Source organism: Callorhinus ursinus, unplaced genomic scaffold, assembly GCF_003265705.2.
Source record: "Callorhinus ursinus isolate GAN/ISIS: 27379988/994484 unplaced genomic scaffold, GSC_fseal_2.0 scaffold27, whole genome shotgun sequence".
NCBI classification, from domain to species: domain Eukaryota; kingdom Metazoa; phylum Chordata; class Mammalia; order Carnivora; family Otariidae; genus Callorhinus; species Callorhinus ursinus.
In genome coordinates this window covers 1,746,006-1,762,318 of record NW_027397089.1, presented here as the reverse complement: position 1 = coordinate 1,762,318, position 16,313 = coordinate 1,746,006, and the positions used below count along the sequence as shown (strand labels likewise).

Here is a 16,313-nt window from a genome sequence, read left to right as displayed (position 1 = left end):
ATGTCTCAAGTTCATGCCTGAAGTATGACGCAAACAGATGTGAATATTCAGAGGCTGAGAAAATATTAGCAGAAGCAGCAGCAGAGCTAAATGACTTTTGCTTTAGACACTGGAAGATTCTAATGATGCAAAGCATGACCAGCCAAGCATGGAATTGAAGGGAGAGGATTTCCAGGGTCAGCAATATAACAACTTTGCCTGTGGTGCTTTCCCTGAGATTGGCAGATCTACACTATCCTTACGGAGGAGGCTCTGGTGGTTCAACGAGAATCATCCCAGTGATGATCGTAATATAATTAACCATGTACGTGCCTAAATTAACCTGTAACGTACCAACGGTTGTTCCAAATATTCTAAAATTATTCTCATTTCCAAAGTCCCAAGCTAAATAAACTGTCATTGTTAATGTCAAAACACCTGAAGCAGGTGAATACTAGGTGATCATGCAGTCGCCACAGAGTTCTCCTGAAAGGAATTCACCAGATGCCTGGGAACAGATTATCCTTAAAGAAGTTTACCCAGATCACTAGTTACACAACCACCTGTCACTTAATTGGCATTTGAACAAGGCCTAAGCCCAAACTCAGAACTACCCAGTCACTCAGTTTAGCATAATTTTATAAAGTGTCATTAAATCTCAGATGGTCAGTTCCATTTTCATTTTACTTTGCTCTTTCATATGACAGAACTTATATATTTATAAAGCTAATGTCTATCAACTAGCCAGTGTCTGAAAACCCATTAAAGTAGCATACTATGCTTGTGCTAACATCTCTCTTCACAACCTAATGGTTTATTAATTTAGGGTTCATCCTCAAAGGTTTTTAGTGAACCCAGAGTGTATTTTGCCTTGGGAACAATAACTCAATTTATCACTCTGTCAGTCACAAAAAATATTATTTTGAGATGCAAACCATCTCCAATGGAATAGAAAGCTACATGTTGAATTAATCTATACCAGAGAGATAATGCCCTAGTCAGAAGACAATCTTTTCATTTGCTCAACTTAATAGACTTCACTGTGAGATATCTATATTTATGTCTATAGGTACATGGACCTTATATTCAGATCCACATTCATATTCACATTCTTATATACAAGAACGAGTGATAGGAATCTTAGAGCATAATGAATCAGAGTAAATAAACCCCCAAGGAATACTACTGAAATTTTATTACTCACCATCAAATTCTGCTGGTCCAACACCTACTATAATTATCGACATTGGAAGTTTTGAAGCCTTCAAAGAGAATACACAAGTAGTTCACAATTAAGAGATTGAGTTCTTAAGAAAAGAACTGAGTTTTAAGAAGAAAATAATACACTGCTTTGATATTTTTTCAAGATGTTCACTAAGATAGGTTTGAACATATTTAAAATTAACACGGAATAATATGTTCGATTCTACTCATTCTTTTTGAATTCTGTACACACACTTATTCAGTGGGACGTTCTTCAGGAATGACTGGCCTTGGACAATATAAAAAATAAAAAAGTATTGCTCATCTGCTTTCACTTGCTATTCTCAGCCAACATCTCCCTAAGCTGACCTTGGGTATCTTTGGTCACTTTATTCATGTTCTTGCTCCTCTCAAAAATCTTTCAGTTGCTAAATGGGGAATAAAAGGTACTATAGTTGTGAAACAGTAGTGCCCTTCTCTATCTCATTTATACCCAATGGTCAGAAAAGCAATTTTCATAGTAAATGAGTGAATACAAATAATAATTACAGAAAATTATTATTAGAATAATTAATTTATGTATTAAATATCCATGAAATTGTGAGGGATACTGAATATTTGATGTAATAGCATTTTCCCATCATAGGTATCACTTACACTACGTAATCATTTAAAATAATTTAATGGTCAGAATATGAGATCTGGCAACAGAGAGATGGAAAGCTGACATGACCACATCTGCAGCTATGAAGTTCATCAAATTATGAATCACTGTTCCTCAGAATATCATGTCCTGTTAGTTTAAGTCTAAATTATTACGTTCCTATTTTCAAGTGCACACTAATGCCACTGACCAGAACATAAAGAAAATCAAGATGAATTCAACCCATGTGTCTAGTTAAAAAATAACAAATAAATGTGTAAGCCTTTAGCTCTACTGCTTTTTATGTATGGTTTTTCTAAGTATATGTCTATAATTTTTTTTCCACATGTAACTTCTTTCCCTCCACCAAACAGCTAAGTATATTTTCCCTATTATGAGATATGATAAGCAATTCATTCATGCAACCCATTTTTACTAAATGCCAACTTTGTGCCAAACATTGCTAAACTTGGAATAGCAAGATAAGATATAATTCTATAGATTACAGTCTAGTAAATACAGATTTTATAGATTATAGTCTTATAAAGAAGACAATCAAATAATCATAAAAATAAATAACTAGGAATCATGACAAGAAGAATGGTTTGTGAATCAAGTCCAATCCCTTCAGTTCTATAGAAATAAGAATGTCAGTACAGTTCTCTTGTAACTGAAATGTGAATATTAAGAAATACTCCGTACAAACTTTAAGATTGTGTACAAGGACATCCAACTAGTAGAGGTAAATTCACTCATGCACATGAAGGTGACGCTATCATCTTATTTATTTTTATTTTTTGGGGGGGAAATAATTTTTTTACACCTCAGTTATCAACATCCCTCAGGTTAGTCCTTAAGGATTGATGGTACATTTGCATTTGAGCTGTCTGGATAAGGTTAAGAATGCAATCAGCTGCAAAGGCATGGGCATTTTGTTTCACTATTAAGTCAACTAAAGTAAACTCTGCTTATTCAACCTAAATAGCACCATGCTGTCACTTAGCCAGCCCAAAACTGAATGACCCCTACTCACATTGACTATGGACTCCTTGGTTTGAGCCATATCCGAGATAACACCATCTGTCACAATCAGGAGCACAAAATACTGGGAACCGTCTTTTACAGAAGAGGCATATCTAAAGCAATGAAAAGATAAAGAATACCACAGAAAATAAAACAGTTCCTCTGTATGTGATGGTTGCTAAATATAATTGCAGTAGTCAACAAACTTTTAATCTCAAGAAAATATTTAAGCATACGTTAGGAGTCTATATTATGCAAGCTCTCAAATAATATATTTTTCTGAAATAGCACACCAGAGTAACAGCAACCTTGCCACATGCCAGCACACAGACATGCCTACCTGCCTTAGAAATTCATTCACTAATACTAGGTGAGCTGGATGCAGATATGTTTAACACAAAAGAATGGATATAGCTTGCTGAAACAGATATCCTGGCTAAGCACCATTATGTGTATGATCTTCAGTAAATTACTTAAGCTAACTAAACTTTATTTCCTTGCCTTCAAGATCAAGATCACATGCCTCTGTATTGTTAATAAAGAAATTGCATGCATGCTACTCAATCTATAATACAGTTTTAAGAATGGCAGGAATAATCATAAGTATTTTTTGTTTTGAAGTAGACATAGGTGATGGTTGCACAACATTGTGAATGTGCTGAATGTCACTGAACTAACCTTCAACATGGTTACTTTTATGTTATGTGAATTTCACCTGAATAAAAAAAAATGCAATAGAAGAAACACTTTTGACATATCCATAGTTCAAGTTCTTAATATTTGTTAAATTGATGAAAGATGGGAAAAAGGATACCAAACAAAGACAAAAATTAGGTATATAATAAGAACATAATCTAGTACTTGAAGTTTATCAGAGTCCTCACCAAATAATACTCAGTAATTTACAGGAGAATTTTATGAATGTTATATTTTATTATATCTCTTTTTTTCCATTGTGTTCTACATTCTGGGTATCTAGATTATATTCTCAACAATAATAACTTTTATGACTTTTTGTATATAATTAGTATGCAGGTCATATCTAGTAATAAGCAAGCATTATGGTACTCTTAGGAGATAGTATACAAGAAAACTTCGGTCTACTTCTGGAAAATCACTGAGTATTTATGTATCATAGAATCATAAAAAATAGCATCACAGAAAAACTGCGTTCAAGAACATGTCCATTGATTACCAATAAAACTCCTTCATAACCTGAAGTACTTGGGGGATCAAGTTAACAGATCAGGGACAGACCAAGAGCATCGTATGTCAGGGCAAAACTTATTTCTTAGAGAACAGAATTAACCACCACATGGACAAGAAAAATATGTACAACTTTGTCATACTAGAGAAATTAATAATTGCTCATGCAGCTAACAAAATGATAATTGTATAGACTGATCAGGGGAATACAGTTTAAGTGGCATGTTCACACCCTATAAAGATAGCATTGAACTGGTTCCACAAAGTACAGCCAGAAATACTCCCACAATATTCAACAACTTCAACATTAAGGAATTTATAAGTTTGATGGTAACCCCATCAATGAAAAAACAATCCCAACCAGATCTGAGACTATTCTTCTATCTTATGATTAACTTTTTTTCTTAATAAAAGAACTCAGATAATCTCCCTCAGGTATTCATTTTTAATTTTAAGTACCCATTATTTTTTAAAAAGCATTTCTTACTATGCTTCAGAAATAGAGGGTTTTATATTTCATGTGATTAATGGGAAGCTATAAATAGTAGTGAGAAAAGCTTCTATTAGTTCAAGAATGTGGCTTTTCTGCTTTTCTTACCAAATGATGCTCTTAAAATGGCAAATTTTTACCAGATTTAAAAACAATACAGGAAGTTAAACATTATTCATTTTTATAAATATCATCCAAGTGGCTTAACTGTCTGATTTTTGGGGGGTGGGGTATTTACTTTTATTTCTTTTTCAACACTTCTGATCATCCATAAAGAAAGTCTCAGTTGTTAGTGTATTATTCCCAGCTTTACTGAGGTATAATTGATACACATAAAAACTACATAATTAAGGTATACAGTTTGATGAGTTCAGATGTATAAATTCATGTTACCATTAAAACAAGGTAATAAATATACCACTTCCAAATTATCTTTGTCTCCCTTTGTATGTGTGCACATGGGAAAAATACAATTAACATGAAATCTACCCTCTTAACAAAGTTTTAAGTGTACAATATTTTATTGTTACCCATGGGCATATCTTGGTTGTTGTGAATAATGCTGCAGACATCTCTTTGAGATCCTGATTTCAATGTTTTTTTGGATGAATACTCAGAAGTGGGATTTCTGGTAGCTCTGTATCTATTTTTTGAGGAATCTCTATGCTGTTTTTCGTAGTGGTTGCACCAATTTAAAATTCCCACCAACCATGCACAAGGGTTCCAATTTCTTCACACCCTTGCCAACACTTGTTATCTTTTTGACTTTTGGTAATAGCCATGCTAACAAGTGTGAAGTGAAAATGATAGTTCATTGTGGTTTTGATTTGCATTTCCCTGATGTTAGCAATGTTGAGCATTTTGTATATACCTGTTGGCCATTTGTATGCCTTCATTGAAGAAATGTCTGTGCCAGTCCTTTGCCCATTTAAAAAATCAGATTAGTTGCATTTTTGCTAGAGTTATAGCAGTTCCCTATATATTTTGGAAATTAACCCCTTATCAAATATATAGTTTGCAAATATTTTCTCACACTCCACAGGTTGCCTTTCCATTTTGTTGGTTTCTTTTGCTGTGTAGAAACTTTTTAGTTTGATGCAGTCCCACTTGTCTATTTTTGTTTTTGCTGCTTGTGATTTTGGTGTCATACCCAAGAAATCACTGCCAAGACCAATTTCAAGGTTTTCTCTATGTTTTATTCTAGGAGTTTTATTGTTTTGGGTCTTGTGTTTAATGAATTTTGAGTTAACTTTTGTGAGTGGTAATATAAGGATCCAATCTCATTCTTTTTCATGCATATAACCAGTCTTCCCAACACCATTTATTAAAGAGGCTATCCTTTCCCTATTGTGTCTACTTGGCACCCTTGTCAAAGATCAGTTGACCATATACCTGCAGGTTTCTGTCTGGGCCTCTCTATTCTGTTCCATTGGTATGTTTGCTTATATTTTACATCAGTGCCTTGCTGTTTTAATCATTGCACCTTTGCAGTATATCTTAAAATCAGACACTGTGATGCTTCCAGCTTTATTCTTTCTCAAGATTGCTTCAGTTATTCAAGGTCCAAGAAATATCAGTAAGATTTTGATAGGGATTGCAGTGAATCTGTGGAACACTTTGGGTAGTATGGACATTTAAACATTAATTTTTCCAATCCATAAACATGGGATGTCTTTCCATCTGTCTGTATTTTAATTTCTCTCACTGATGTTTCATAGTTTTCACTATAAAAGCCTTTCACTTTCTTGCTTAATTTTATTCCTAAGTGTTTTATTTTATTTTTGGTGCTATTGTAAATGGGATTATTTTCTTAATTTTCTTTTCAGATAGTTTGCTGTTAGTTTATTGAATGCAATGTTTTTATAGGTTGATAATGTGTCTTACAACTTTACTGAATTCACTTCTCAGTTCTAATAAGGTTTCTTTTGTTTTGTTTTATTTTGCTTTTTTTCTTCAGTCTTTTAGGGTTTTCTACATATAATAAAGATCATGTCACCTGCAAACAGATAATTTTACTTCCTTCACAATTTGGATTGCTTTTATTTCTTTTTCTTATCTAATTGCTCTGGGTAGGACTTCTAGAACTATGTTAAATAGAAGTGGGAGAGTGGGTATCCTTGCCCTGTTGTATATGTTAAAGGAAAACTTTTAGTTTTTTTTTTTTTTATCATTGAGTATGATGTTAGCTGTGGACTTTATTGCATTGACCTAAATTGCTTCTGTACCTAGTTTGTTGATAGTTCTTATCACGAAAGAGTGTTGAATTTTGTCAAATGCTTTTTCTCTATCTCTTGAGATGATCATGTGATTTTTGTCCCTTACTCTGTTAATGTGGTATATCACATTTGTTGATTTGCATATGTTGAAACATCTTTGCATCCCAGAAATACATCCTTCTTGGTCATGGTGTATAATTCTTCAAATGTGCTATTGTATTCAGTTTCCTAATAACATGTTGAAGATTCCATGTTTATCAGGGATGTTGGTCTATATTTTCTTTTTTGTGGTACCTTTGCCTAATTTTAGTATCAAGGTGATGCTGGCTTCATAAAATGAACTTGGAAGTATTCCCTCTTCTATTTTTTTGTTAACAGTTTAAGAAGAATTGGTATTAATTCTTCTTTAAATCATTGGTAAGATTCACCTATGTAGCCATCTGGCCCTGAGCTTTTCTACGTTGGGAGATTTTTGGTAACTGATTCAATTTCCTTATTTGTTATTGGTCTGCGCAGGTTTCTATTTCTCCTGATTTATTCTTGGTACATCATATGTTTCTAGGAATTATTCATTTCTTTCAAGTTGCCCAATTTGTTAGAGTACAACTGTTCATAATAGTCTCTTATGATATTTTTTTATTTCTGTGACATCAGTTGTAATGTCTTCTCTTTCATTTTTTGTTTTGAGTTTTTTTCTCCTTTGCTCTTAGTCTAGCTAAGAGTTGGTTAATTCTATTTACCTTTTCAAAAAACCAATTCTTGCTTTTGTCAATTTTTTTCTATTGCTTTTCTATTCTCTATTTCATTTATTTTTACACTAATTATTATTATGTCCTTCCTTCTGCTAAACCTGTGCTTTTTCTTCTTTTAGTTCCTTGAGATGTAAGTTAGGTCATTTAAGATTTTTCTCCTTTGTTCACATGTGGTGTTTATCATTATAAACTTGCCTCTTAATACTGTCTTTGTAGTATTCCATAAGTTTTGGTATATTGTGTTTTCATTTATCTTGAGCTATTTCCCAATTTTTAATTTGATTCAGTGGATATTCAGAGTATACTGATTTCCACTCATTTATGACTTTTTCTGATTTTTTTCTACTGTGTTCAGAAAAGAGACTTGGAATGATTTCAATTCTTAAATTTAGTAAGATTAGTCTTGTGTCCTATAATGTAATCTATCCTAGAGAATGTTCCATTACTGCTTGAAAAGAAAATGTATTCTGGTGCTAGTGAGTGGAATATTCTGTATATGTCTGTTAGTCCATTTGGTCTAGAGTAGTACTCAAGTTTGCTCTTTCCTTATTGCTCTGAATGACCTATTATCAAAAGTGGGGTACTGAAGTCTTCTAATATTATTATATTATTGTCTATTTTCCCTCCCCAGATATGTCAGTTTTTGCTTTATATATTTAGGTGCTTTGATATTGGGTGCATACACATTAATAATGATTCTATCTTCCTGTTGAATTGACAGTTTTTAAGAAAAATTTCATTCTTCTTAATAAAAATTCTATTTATTTAAGATATACAACATGATTTGATATACACATATATAGTGAAATGATTATTACAGTCAAGCTAATAAACATATTATCTCCTCACACAGTTCCCATATTTACTTTGTTAGCAAGTTTCCAGTATTCAATACAGTTTTTAACTATAGTCATCACACAACATATTAGATCTCTAGACTTATTCATCCTGCATAATGCAACTTTGTACCCTTTGACCTTACCTCCCTTCCCTTGGTACCCACCATTCCACTCTCTGCTTCTATGTGTTCAACTTTTTAAAATTCCACATATAAGTGAGATCATGCAGTTTTTTTTTTTCTTTCTGTGTCTGGCTTATTTCACCTAGCCTAACATTATCCAGGTTCATCCATGTTGTTACAAGTGGTAGGCTCTCCTTTTTTAAGGCCAAATAATACTTCATTTTTTGAAAGTTTCTCCCACTCTCACAAAACAGAGCATTCCTGTGAAAGTTCCCACAAGCAGAACTGGTATAAAGTAAAAAAGCAATTAGCATTAATTTATATGGAAAGATTTTTTGAGTGTTCCCAGACCTAAAAAATAACCTATCCTATCTTAGGCTTTTCTGATACATTAGGATACATCTTGCTAACAGATGCACAGTGGAGGTAAAGCACAGATGCTCACAGATACAGTTCAAAGCTAAGGCACCTTGACACTGAGATGCTGAGTGTAGTTCCCAGGGAAAGAGCCCGGTGGCAACACTCTCACTGCTTATGATTCATGCTGCTTCTATAACAGCTTGCTGTAAAACAAACACTGAAATCTATAAATGCAAAAATCTCTGGATTTCTTTTGGTTAGTGAAAACACATCCTAATGTAGGATCTCTTGTAAAAGGTGAAGTGGTGTAATGGGAACTATTGAAAGTGGAGGATACCTGTATATATCAATCAATATATCATATAAATTGACTTTTTTATTATGTAATGACCTTCTTTGTCTCTTGTGTCAGTTTTGACTTAAAGTCTATTTTCTCTAAGTATAGAAACCCCTGCCTGCTCTCTTTTGGCTACCATGTGCATGGAATATCTTTTTTCATCTCTTCATTTTTGGTCTACATATGTCCTTAAATCAAAGTTGAGTCTTTTGCATATAGCATATAGTTTGGTCTTGTGTTTTTACCCGTTCAGCCACTGCATGTCTTTCTTGTTGAACTTACTACATTTACATTTTGTTTTTTGTTTTTTTTTTTTTGATTCACCAGAAAGTATCCCTAAGAGAAGGGGAGAATATATTTCTACTGCCAAAAGAGTTAGGAAGGGAGCCTGAAGCAGATATAGTAAACTTGGAATTTCTCTCAAGTTTGTTGTTTTAATCTTAAAAATTCATAGGAATTTTACATTTTATTTTATAAAAATATGTGCTTGTATTCATGCTTTACATTTCTTAACTTTGAATGCTGTAGAAAGATACACGAGCTTATTGTGTGGCTCCCAGTACTGCTAGATACACAAGTTTGAAAAATTTTAGTTTTTATCACCATAAGCACCATAAATTAATCTTTTAAAACTTTTCATGGTTTCTCTGGCATTTGCAGTATGCACTGGCATATTGTTGTACTTTGCAAATAAATCTAAGTTTCAAACAAAATCATATCTTGTGCTACCATTTATTCTAATTTAGTTTATTTTAAAGTATTATATATCTGAAATAAAATAATTAAAATGCTACAGAAATGTGTTAAGCAGAAAGTAGAGGCTGATCACATCTCAATCTGTCTTCAAGGAGGTAACACTGACATGTAATCTTCAGATTCAAATTATATTTTAAATGTATTAAAGAACCTTGCTGCTTAAAGGAATCTGATGATGAATCCTTTTGTAAATTGCATAATTAAAACTCTTATTATTAAAAGCCTGTTAAATGTCTTTTTTCAAATACAGGCAATCTATAATTTATATTTTAATATTACTATGATAAATCTGAGAGAGAGGTGAACTGTGTCAGGGTTTTGGAATTCAAATGCATTCCCCTGGAGTCTTTCGTCAAGGAACTTTCTAAGATTGTGTTTATAAAATTCATAAATGGTTGGCTCAGATTTCTGGAATATTCTCTCAGCTTATTAGTAGTTCATAGAAATAGAGAGGACAACAAGACAAGATAAGAAACTGACTCAGGAATGTTTTATTTAAGTAGTTTAATTTTGATATACACAATGTATTAAATATTAATACTAAATAAAGGGATACATTTAAATATTTCAATACAATGTAACAGTCATTTTTATATTGTTAAGTTGTTATCCAAGCTACTTTTGGCAGTGTAATGAAGTGACCGACTGTATCCACAATCATATGTAGTTCTGTTGCACTTTCTTTTATGTGTGCTTACCTCTGAGATAGAAGGGTTTAAGTATGTAAGGCATCATAACATAGTTACTTGGAATAAGATTATTCTGTTTGAGATTTTAGCTCCACCACAAATGGCCACTCTTACATATCCATTTTGTCATCAGGAAAGTAGGAATAATAACACTACTGGCACCTCTTAGAGTTGTTGTGAAGATTAAAAGAAATATTCCAGATGATAGCACTGAGCACATTGCCTGAGATAGATTATAGGCTCAAAAATGAAACTTAATTTTAGTTGGTTATCTGGATCTGGATATCTAGGTACAAAAGTCTAGTCAATAGTTAGAAATTGGTAGATTTAAAAAACTGAAATGTGACAGCCTCAAAATAAGTAACTGGTTAGGCACAAGAAACAAAATGACTAGTAGTGAGGAAACAATACATACTATTTAAGTCAGGTGAAGAAAATAGTAAAATTTTCATGATAGCCTGAAAAGATCATTGATATTTTCATTGGTGTATTAGATTATTTTGAAGTAATAAGCTGGTAAAATATACCAACAAAATATTTGAAATAACTTGAAGTTACTGAGGTAGAATTCTAGATGAAGAGAAACTTTTGAAAAAGTGACCTAAACAGGAATGTAAAAATAGTAATTGCCATCTCCAAGAGGGCACTGAGGTTAGTCGGGGATGAGTAAACCCCACTTTATGACAACCACGTCTCTATAAACACATGATTTCCTTAACACGTTTCTTCCTACCGTTATTAATTAATGAGATTTAAGCATAATGTTATAGACATTAGATCTCTTAGGAAAGGATTTCTCTGATTTTAAATTTGTTTTCAATGTACAACATAATTTTGGTAGGTGTGATAGTCTTATGTGTCAACCTGGTTAAGCTATGGGAGCCAGTTATTTAGTCAAACACTAATTAAGGTATTCCTGTGAAGGTATTTTGAAAACATAGTTAATATCTACAGTTGGATAACTTTAAGTAAATGAGATCATCCTCAAAAATGTGGGTGGGCCTCATCCAGTCAGTTGAAGGCCTTAACAAAAACTGGTTTCCCAGAGAAAAAGGAATTCTGACTCAAGACTGCAAGGATACAATATCCTGCCTGCATTTCCACCCTATCAGGTTGCCCTACAAATTTCTGATTTGTCAGTGCCTGCCACTGCATAAGCCAGTTCTTAAAAATAAATTTATCTATATATCTGTATTTATGTATCTTATTAGTTCTGTTTCTCCTGAGGACCCTGACTGATATAGTAGGTATCAATCACAATTACATTTTCTACAGGTCATTAACACTAACTAAGCATTATCATTAAGAGTTCCTTTAGTTCTCTGTTATAAACTTAATTAATTAATTAATTAATTTTTTTTAGAGAGAGAGAGCATGCAAGTGGGGAGGGGAGTGACAGAGGGAGAGAGAGAATCTTAAGCAGCCTCCACACTTTCTTGGGGTTGGATCTCACGACCCTGAGATCATGCCCTGAGCTGAAATCAAAAGTCGGACACTCAACCAACTGAGTCACCCAGGTGCCCCTAAACTTACTTATTAAAATGTAGTCATAATGCATGGCATATAGAAAATTCAATTAAATTAACAGGTGTGAGGGTCTGGGTGGCTCAGTCGGTTAAGTGTCTGCCTTCAGCTCAGGTCATGATCCCAGGGTCCTGGGATTGAGTCCCACATCGGGCTCCTTGCTCAGGGCGAGCCTGCTTCTCCCTCTGCCTGCTGCTCTCCCTGCTTGTGCACTCTCTCTCTCTCTCTCTGACAAAATCTTTAAAAAAAGAATCAAAATAAAAATAAATTAATTAATTAACAGGTGTGGATCTATCAGTAAATGTAAAGTATTGGGCTTTATATTGGTTTATAACATATATATTATAAATTGTATTATTATTATATCATTATATGTAATGAAGTCACAATTCCTGTCCTTGGTGGGGAAAAGATCTACATGTAACAGCTGAGTAGGATTAAATTAGTGTTTTGATAGAGGTATTCATGGAATGACAATTCAGAGACCAGAAGTAATGACTCTCTATGACTGGAGTACAGCACATTTGGGAGAACATGGGGGGAAATGAGGCTGGATGGGTGGTGGTAGCTGGATATTAAAAGTTCTTAAATACCAAACTAAAGTGTTTGAACTGAAATTTGTGACAGAGCATCAAGGATGTTGAGTGGAATTTTTACATCATCTGAAATGCTGTTCCCCAGACAATTCTATGAAAGGAAAACTGATCAGGCAGGAAATTAGAGGCAGGGGTTTGGAAAAGCTCAGAATAGCACATAAAACTTTCAAGTTTGAAAACATGATGCTTTGGGTCATGACTCACAATACTGTCGTCTCAATATTATTGCAAAAGTCAATAATCTTACCACATAGATTTCGGTTCTAAAAATAAGCATAACCTTAAAATTATTATTCTTAAAAAGAATAAGAATAAGCATTCTTCAAAATGTTTACAGAAATTGCAAATAACTAAATAACTAAGTACTTTTTAGTATTTAGTTGGGAATGGTTATGAATTACAAATAACAACTTTTATCAATATAGAAAACACACTTTTTAAGAAGAAAAAATCAAGCAAATAAAAAAGCAGGCTATACATTTGCTTTTACCTTTACAGAAAATATTTTTAATGACAAATATCTTAACATACACAGAATTCATTTATTAGACATTTGCCAAGTACTTACCTCCTATATGATGAGCATGGTGAAGCACTGACGGATGCATTTAAAAGTGACAAAATTCTCAAGGAATTTTGTTTAGACAGGGGTCATACATATTGTAACTATGGCACTTTTCATGATTTAGAACAAAATAGTAGCTTGTCTTTTAATTGATAAATATTTTGGATGGCAATTTTGGATCAGACTGAAATCATGTCTTAATAAAAAACTTAAAAATTAAATGTTATTCTCAAAGATAAAGTAAAAGAGAAAAGCATTTCTTATAAAGCTTCATAATAAGAGTAGATACATGGAACTTCAGATCATATTGGAAGGAAAGATGATTCCCCAAAAGCCATATCTTATGTGTTTCTTATTTTCTCTCATTAAACAATAACAATGACGAATTATTAGATTACAGATGATTGTCAGAGCCTGAAAGTATTAGCTGGCAACTACCCTTATATTTGAGAATTTTTTAAAATGCTGAACAAAACATGACAAATTGTATGAGGACAATGTAGAGCCTATAGTTTTAAATGGTATAGAAAAGCACCTAGAAATTTTATATCGAAAAGTTTAACTCTAATAGTAGAGATTTCCAGGGTAAAAGATATAAAGTTAACTGGTAAGCACTCATGAGAACATTTATAATAACCAGCATGAGTCTGCACAAAGTAAGTCCTATCATTTTTCCTCTGTCTTTTTATAAAAGACAGTGATCTGTATGGTAGTATGTGAGAATGAGAGTCAACTATAATTTATTTTGTGATAACATTTTTTAATACTAGTTCATTTGACAACCCTCAAAAAACTAGGAAATAAAATACAGATAACACTAGTTATACAGGCTAATACAATTAGCTAGGATATGGTTTTCATATGACAGGTAATGACCCATTAGTGGATTTTGAAATCAATTTTGTGGGTCGAGATCTGTATTAAACAAATAAAAAGAATAACAGAAAAGAACAGCACACCATAGAAATAAAGAGGAAATAGAAGATAAGGATGGTACCACTTCATAAATAATCCTTTTTTTTTAGGTGTGTGTGTCCGGGGATGAGATATGAAATTCATAACTTAAAACAGATTGTGGATGAAAATATTTCAAAAACCTGAGCCATAGGGTCACACTCAGAGAATGGTCATCAATGTATCACTGTCAACCTTCGGTGGACTTCCACGGGAGAGTTCCGCTGGGGTCAGCCCTGGGTACAAGGGTATTTTAGTATCTTGTCTGTGTCCCAGATAATGGAAAGGAGAACACATTTAAGTCACTTGTGATGTCCAATATGGAGATGATATAGTACCAGAATCTTTAAACAGAGAACTGAGGTTTCTTGTCACCTTTTGGGCATTGATCCACTTACCCAAGTGCAGTATATTTTCAAGTTCTGACTACATGTTGGGAAGGATACAAAAGCTACACATTTTTCATTTTCTAAAAATAAGGCAGTGTTTCAGAGGATGTGCAACTGGGTCAAACTTTTTAGGGATTTTAAAAATGGTGTCTAATTTATTTATTTATGCACTAATGAAAAAAATGATAAACAAATGTATACAGATTTTTACATTTAAAACCTTTTTCCAGAACATGTAACTGGAATCATAAGCAATTATATTCTGATCTCAATACTATGTACTATATACAGGTAGAGCTCTGGGAATTTTTAAAATTAGCTATTATATTAATTTCAAAGAGGTTAAAATAATGTGCCCTATATATCACTAAAAGGTTTTAGTTGTCTTCATGGTCTCTTATTATTTCCATGTTACTGTGGAATGTGATATTAGATTGAATGATTTACACTGCTGAGATCATAATTGATCTTGTTATTGCTCTCATGGCTGCCTTTTCAAAGAATAAAACACTTCTTGGTTGAACAAATACAGGTCCTGATAATAACTCAGTGTTATATTCTTCACTTGAGACTTTGATGTAAAGTTCTTAGCAACGTATTATGATAGCTCAGTGGAGACTCTTCCCACTGTATCTTTTTCCTCACTTTCTTGGAGCTAAATGAGAAGAAAACACCTTTCATTTGTGGAGTCATGGTAACATATTATAATTTCACTGCAGTCTGGTACACTGGAATAAATATCTTGTCTACTTCCACTTACCTTGCTACATGATTAATTACAGGAGCAAAATTGGTTGGCCCATACAGTTGCACAGATTTCAGACTTCTATAGTAAGCCTCCATGACCCCCTCAATGCCATCACAGTAGGGGTTTTGAGGGTTCCCATTCTGTGGAATTGACAGGCAAAAAAGAGTAAAAATTAGTAGTGTCTGCAAAGATCAACCGAAAAAGAGAAAAGATAGGTTGACACTCAAAGATGTTTTGGAAGCATAGTCATTTATGTAAGAGCAAAGAAAATAAATTAAGTGATCAACAATAGATTACAATATATTATAAAAGTTGTGATATGATGAATCTAATATATAAGCATTAAAAATTGATACTCTTCAAAAGAAGAACCACAGAAAACTCTAAATAATCTTGAGAAGTGAATATCACAACATTCTATAATTAATGTCTTCATTTACACGTCTATGTACGTGTAGAGATGAACATACAAAAACCCTGAAAAGAAGTAAATAAAATATTAACAGTGGTTAACTCAGGGTGGTTACATATAATTGGTGACTTTTATTTCATTCTTTAAAACTATTCAATATTTCCCAACTTTTCTGCAGTGACATCTATTAAAATCAAGAAAAAAAAAATCACTACCCATTCAGTTTTACCTTATAGAAGGCAAAATACAAAATATCTGCCGCGTGCACATTTTCAGGTCACAACTGATAACCCCAAGGAGAGAAGGGGTCTGAGGGAATGTAATTTGGTGCAAAAATTATCAAGAGAAGGTAAAATGAAAAGAATCAAGGAAACATTCATGTTGTCCACAAGAAGTGGAGCTTGCCACTAAGTTCTTACTCGGGAGAAGGCACCTAGAAGTGCAAGTTCATACCTGGAGACCTAGACTAGTTTTTTCACACCTTGAATGCTTTGTTATTATTAAGTTAAA

At 33.1% G+C, this 16,313-nt stretch overlaps 1 protein-coding gene across 7 annotated transcripts in view; it reads right to left on the bottom strand.

Annotated features, from left to right (window-relative positions):
* Nucleotides 1–16,313, bottom strand: part of CPNE8 (copine 8) — a 240,834-nt gene that overhangs the window by 13,801 nt on the left and 210,720 nt on the right. For 6 of the 7 annotated variants that reach the window (XM_073877713.1, XM_025879525.2, XM_073877715.1 and 3 more), the window contains 3 exons: nucleotides 15,404–15,531; nucleotides 2,859–2,961; nucleotides 1,184–1,241 (listed from right to left, as the gene is read on the bottom strand). In XM_073877713.1, the coding sequence (XP_073733814.1) occupies nucleotides 1,184–1,241; nucleotides 2,859–2,961; nucleotides 15,404–15,531 (289 nt within the window). Of the gene's footprint in view, nucleotides 1–1,183; nucleotides 1,242–2,858; nucleotides 2,962–14,933; nucleotides 15,299–15,403; nucleotides 15,532–16,313 lie in introns of those variants that run through there. The other variant, XM_073877714.1, reaches the window with a different exon arrangement.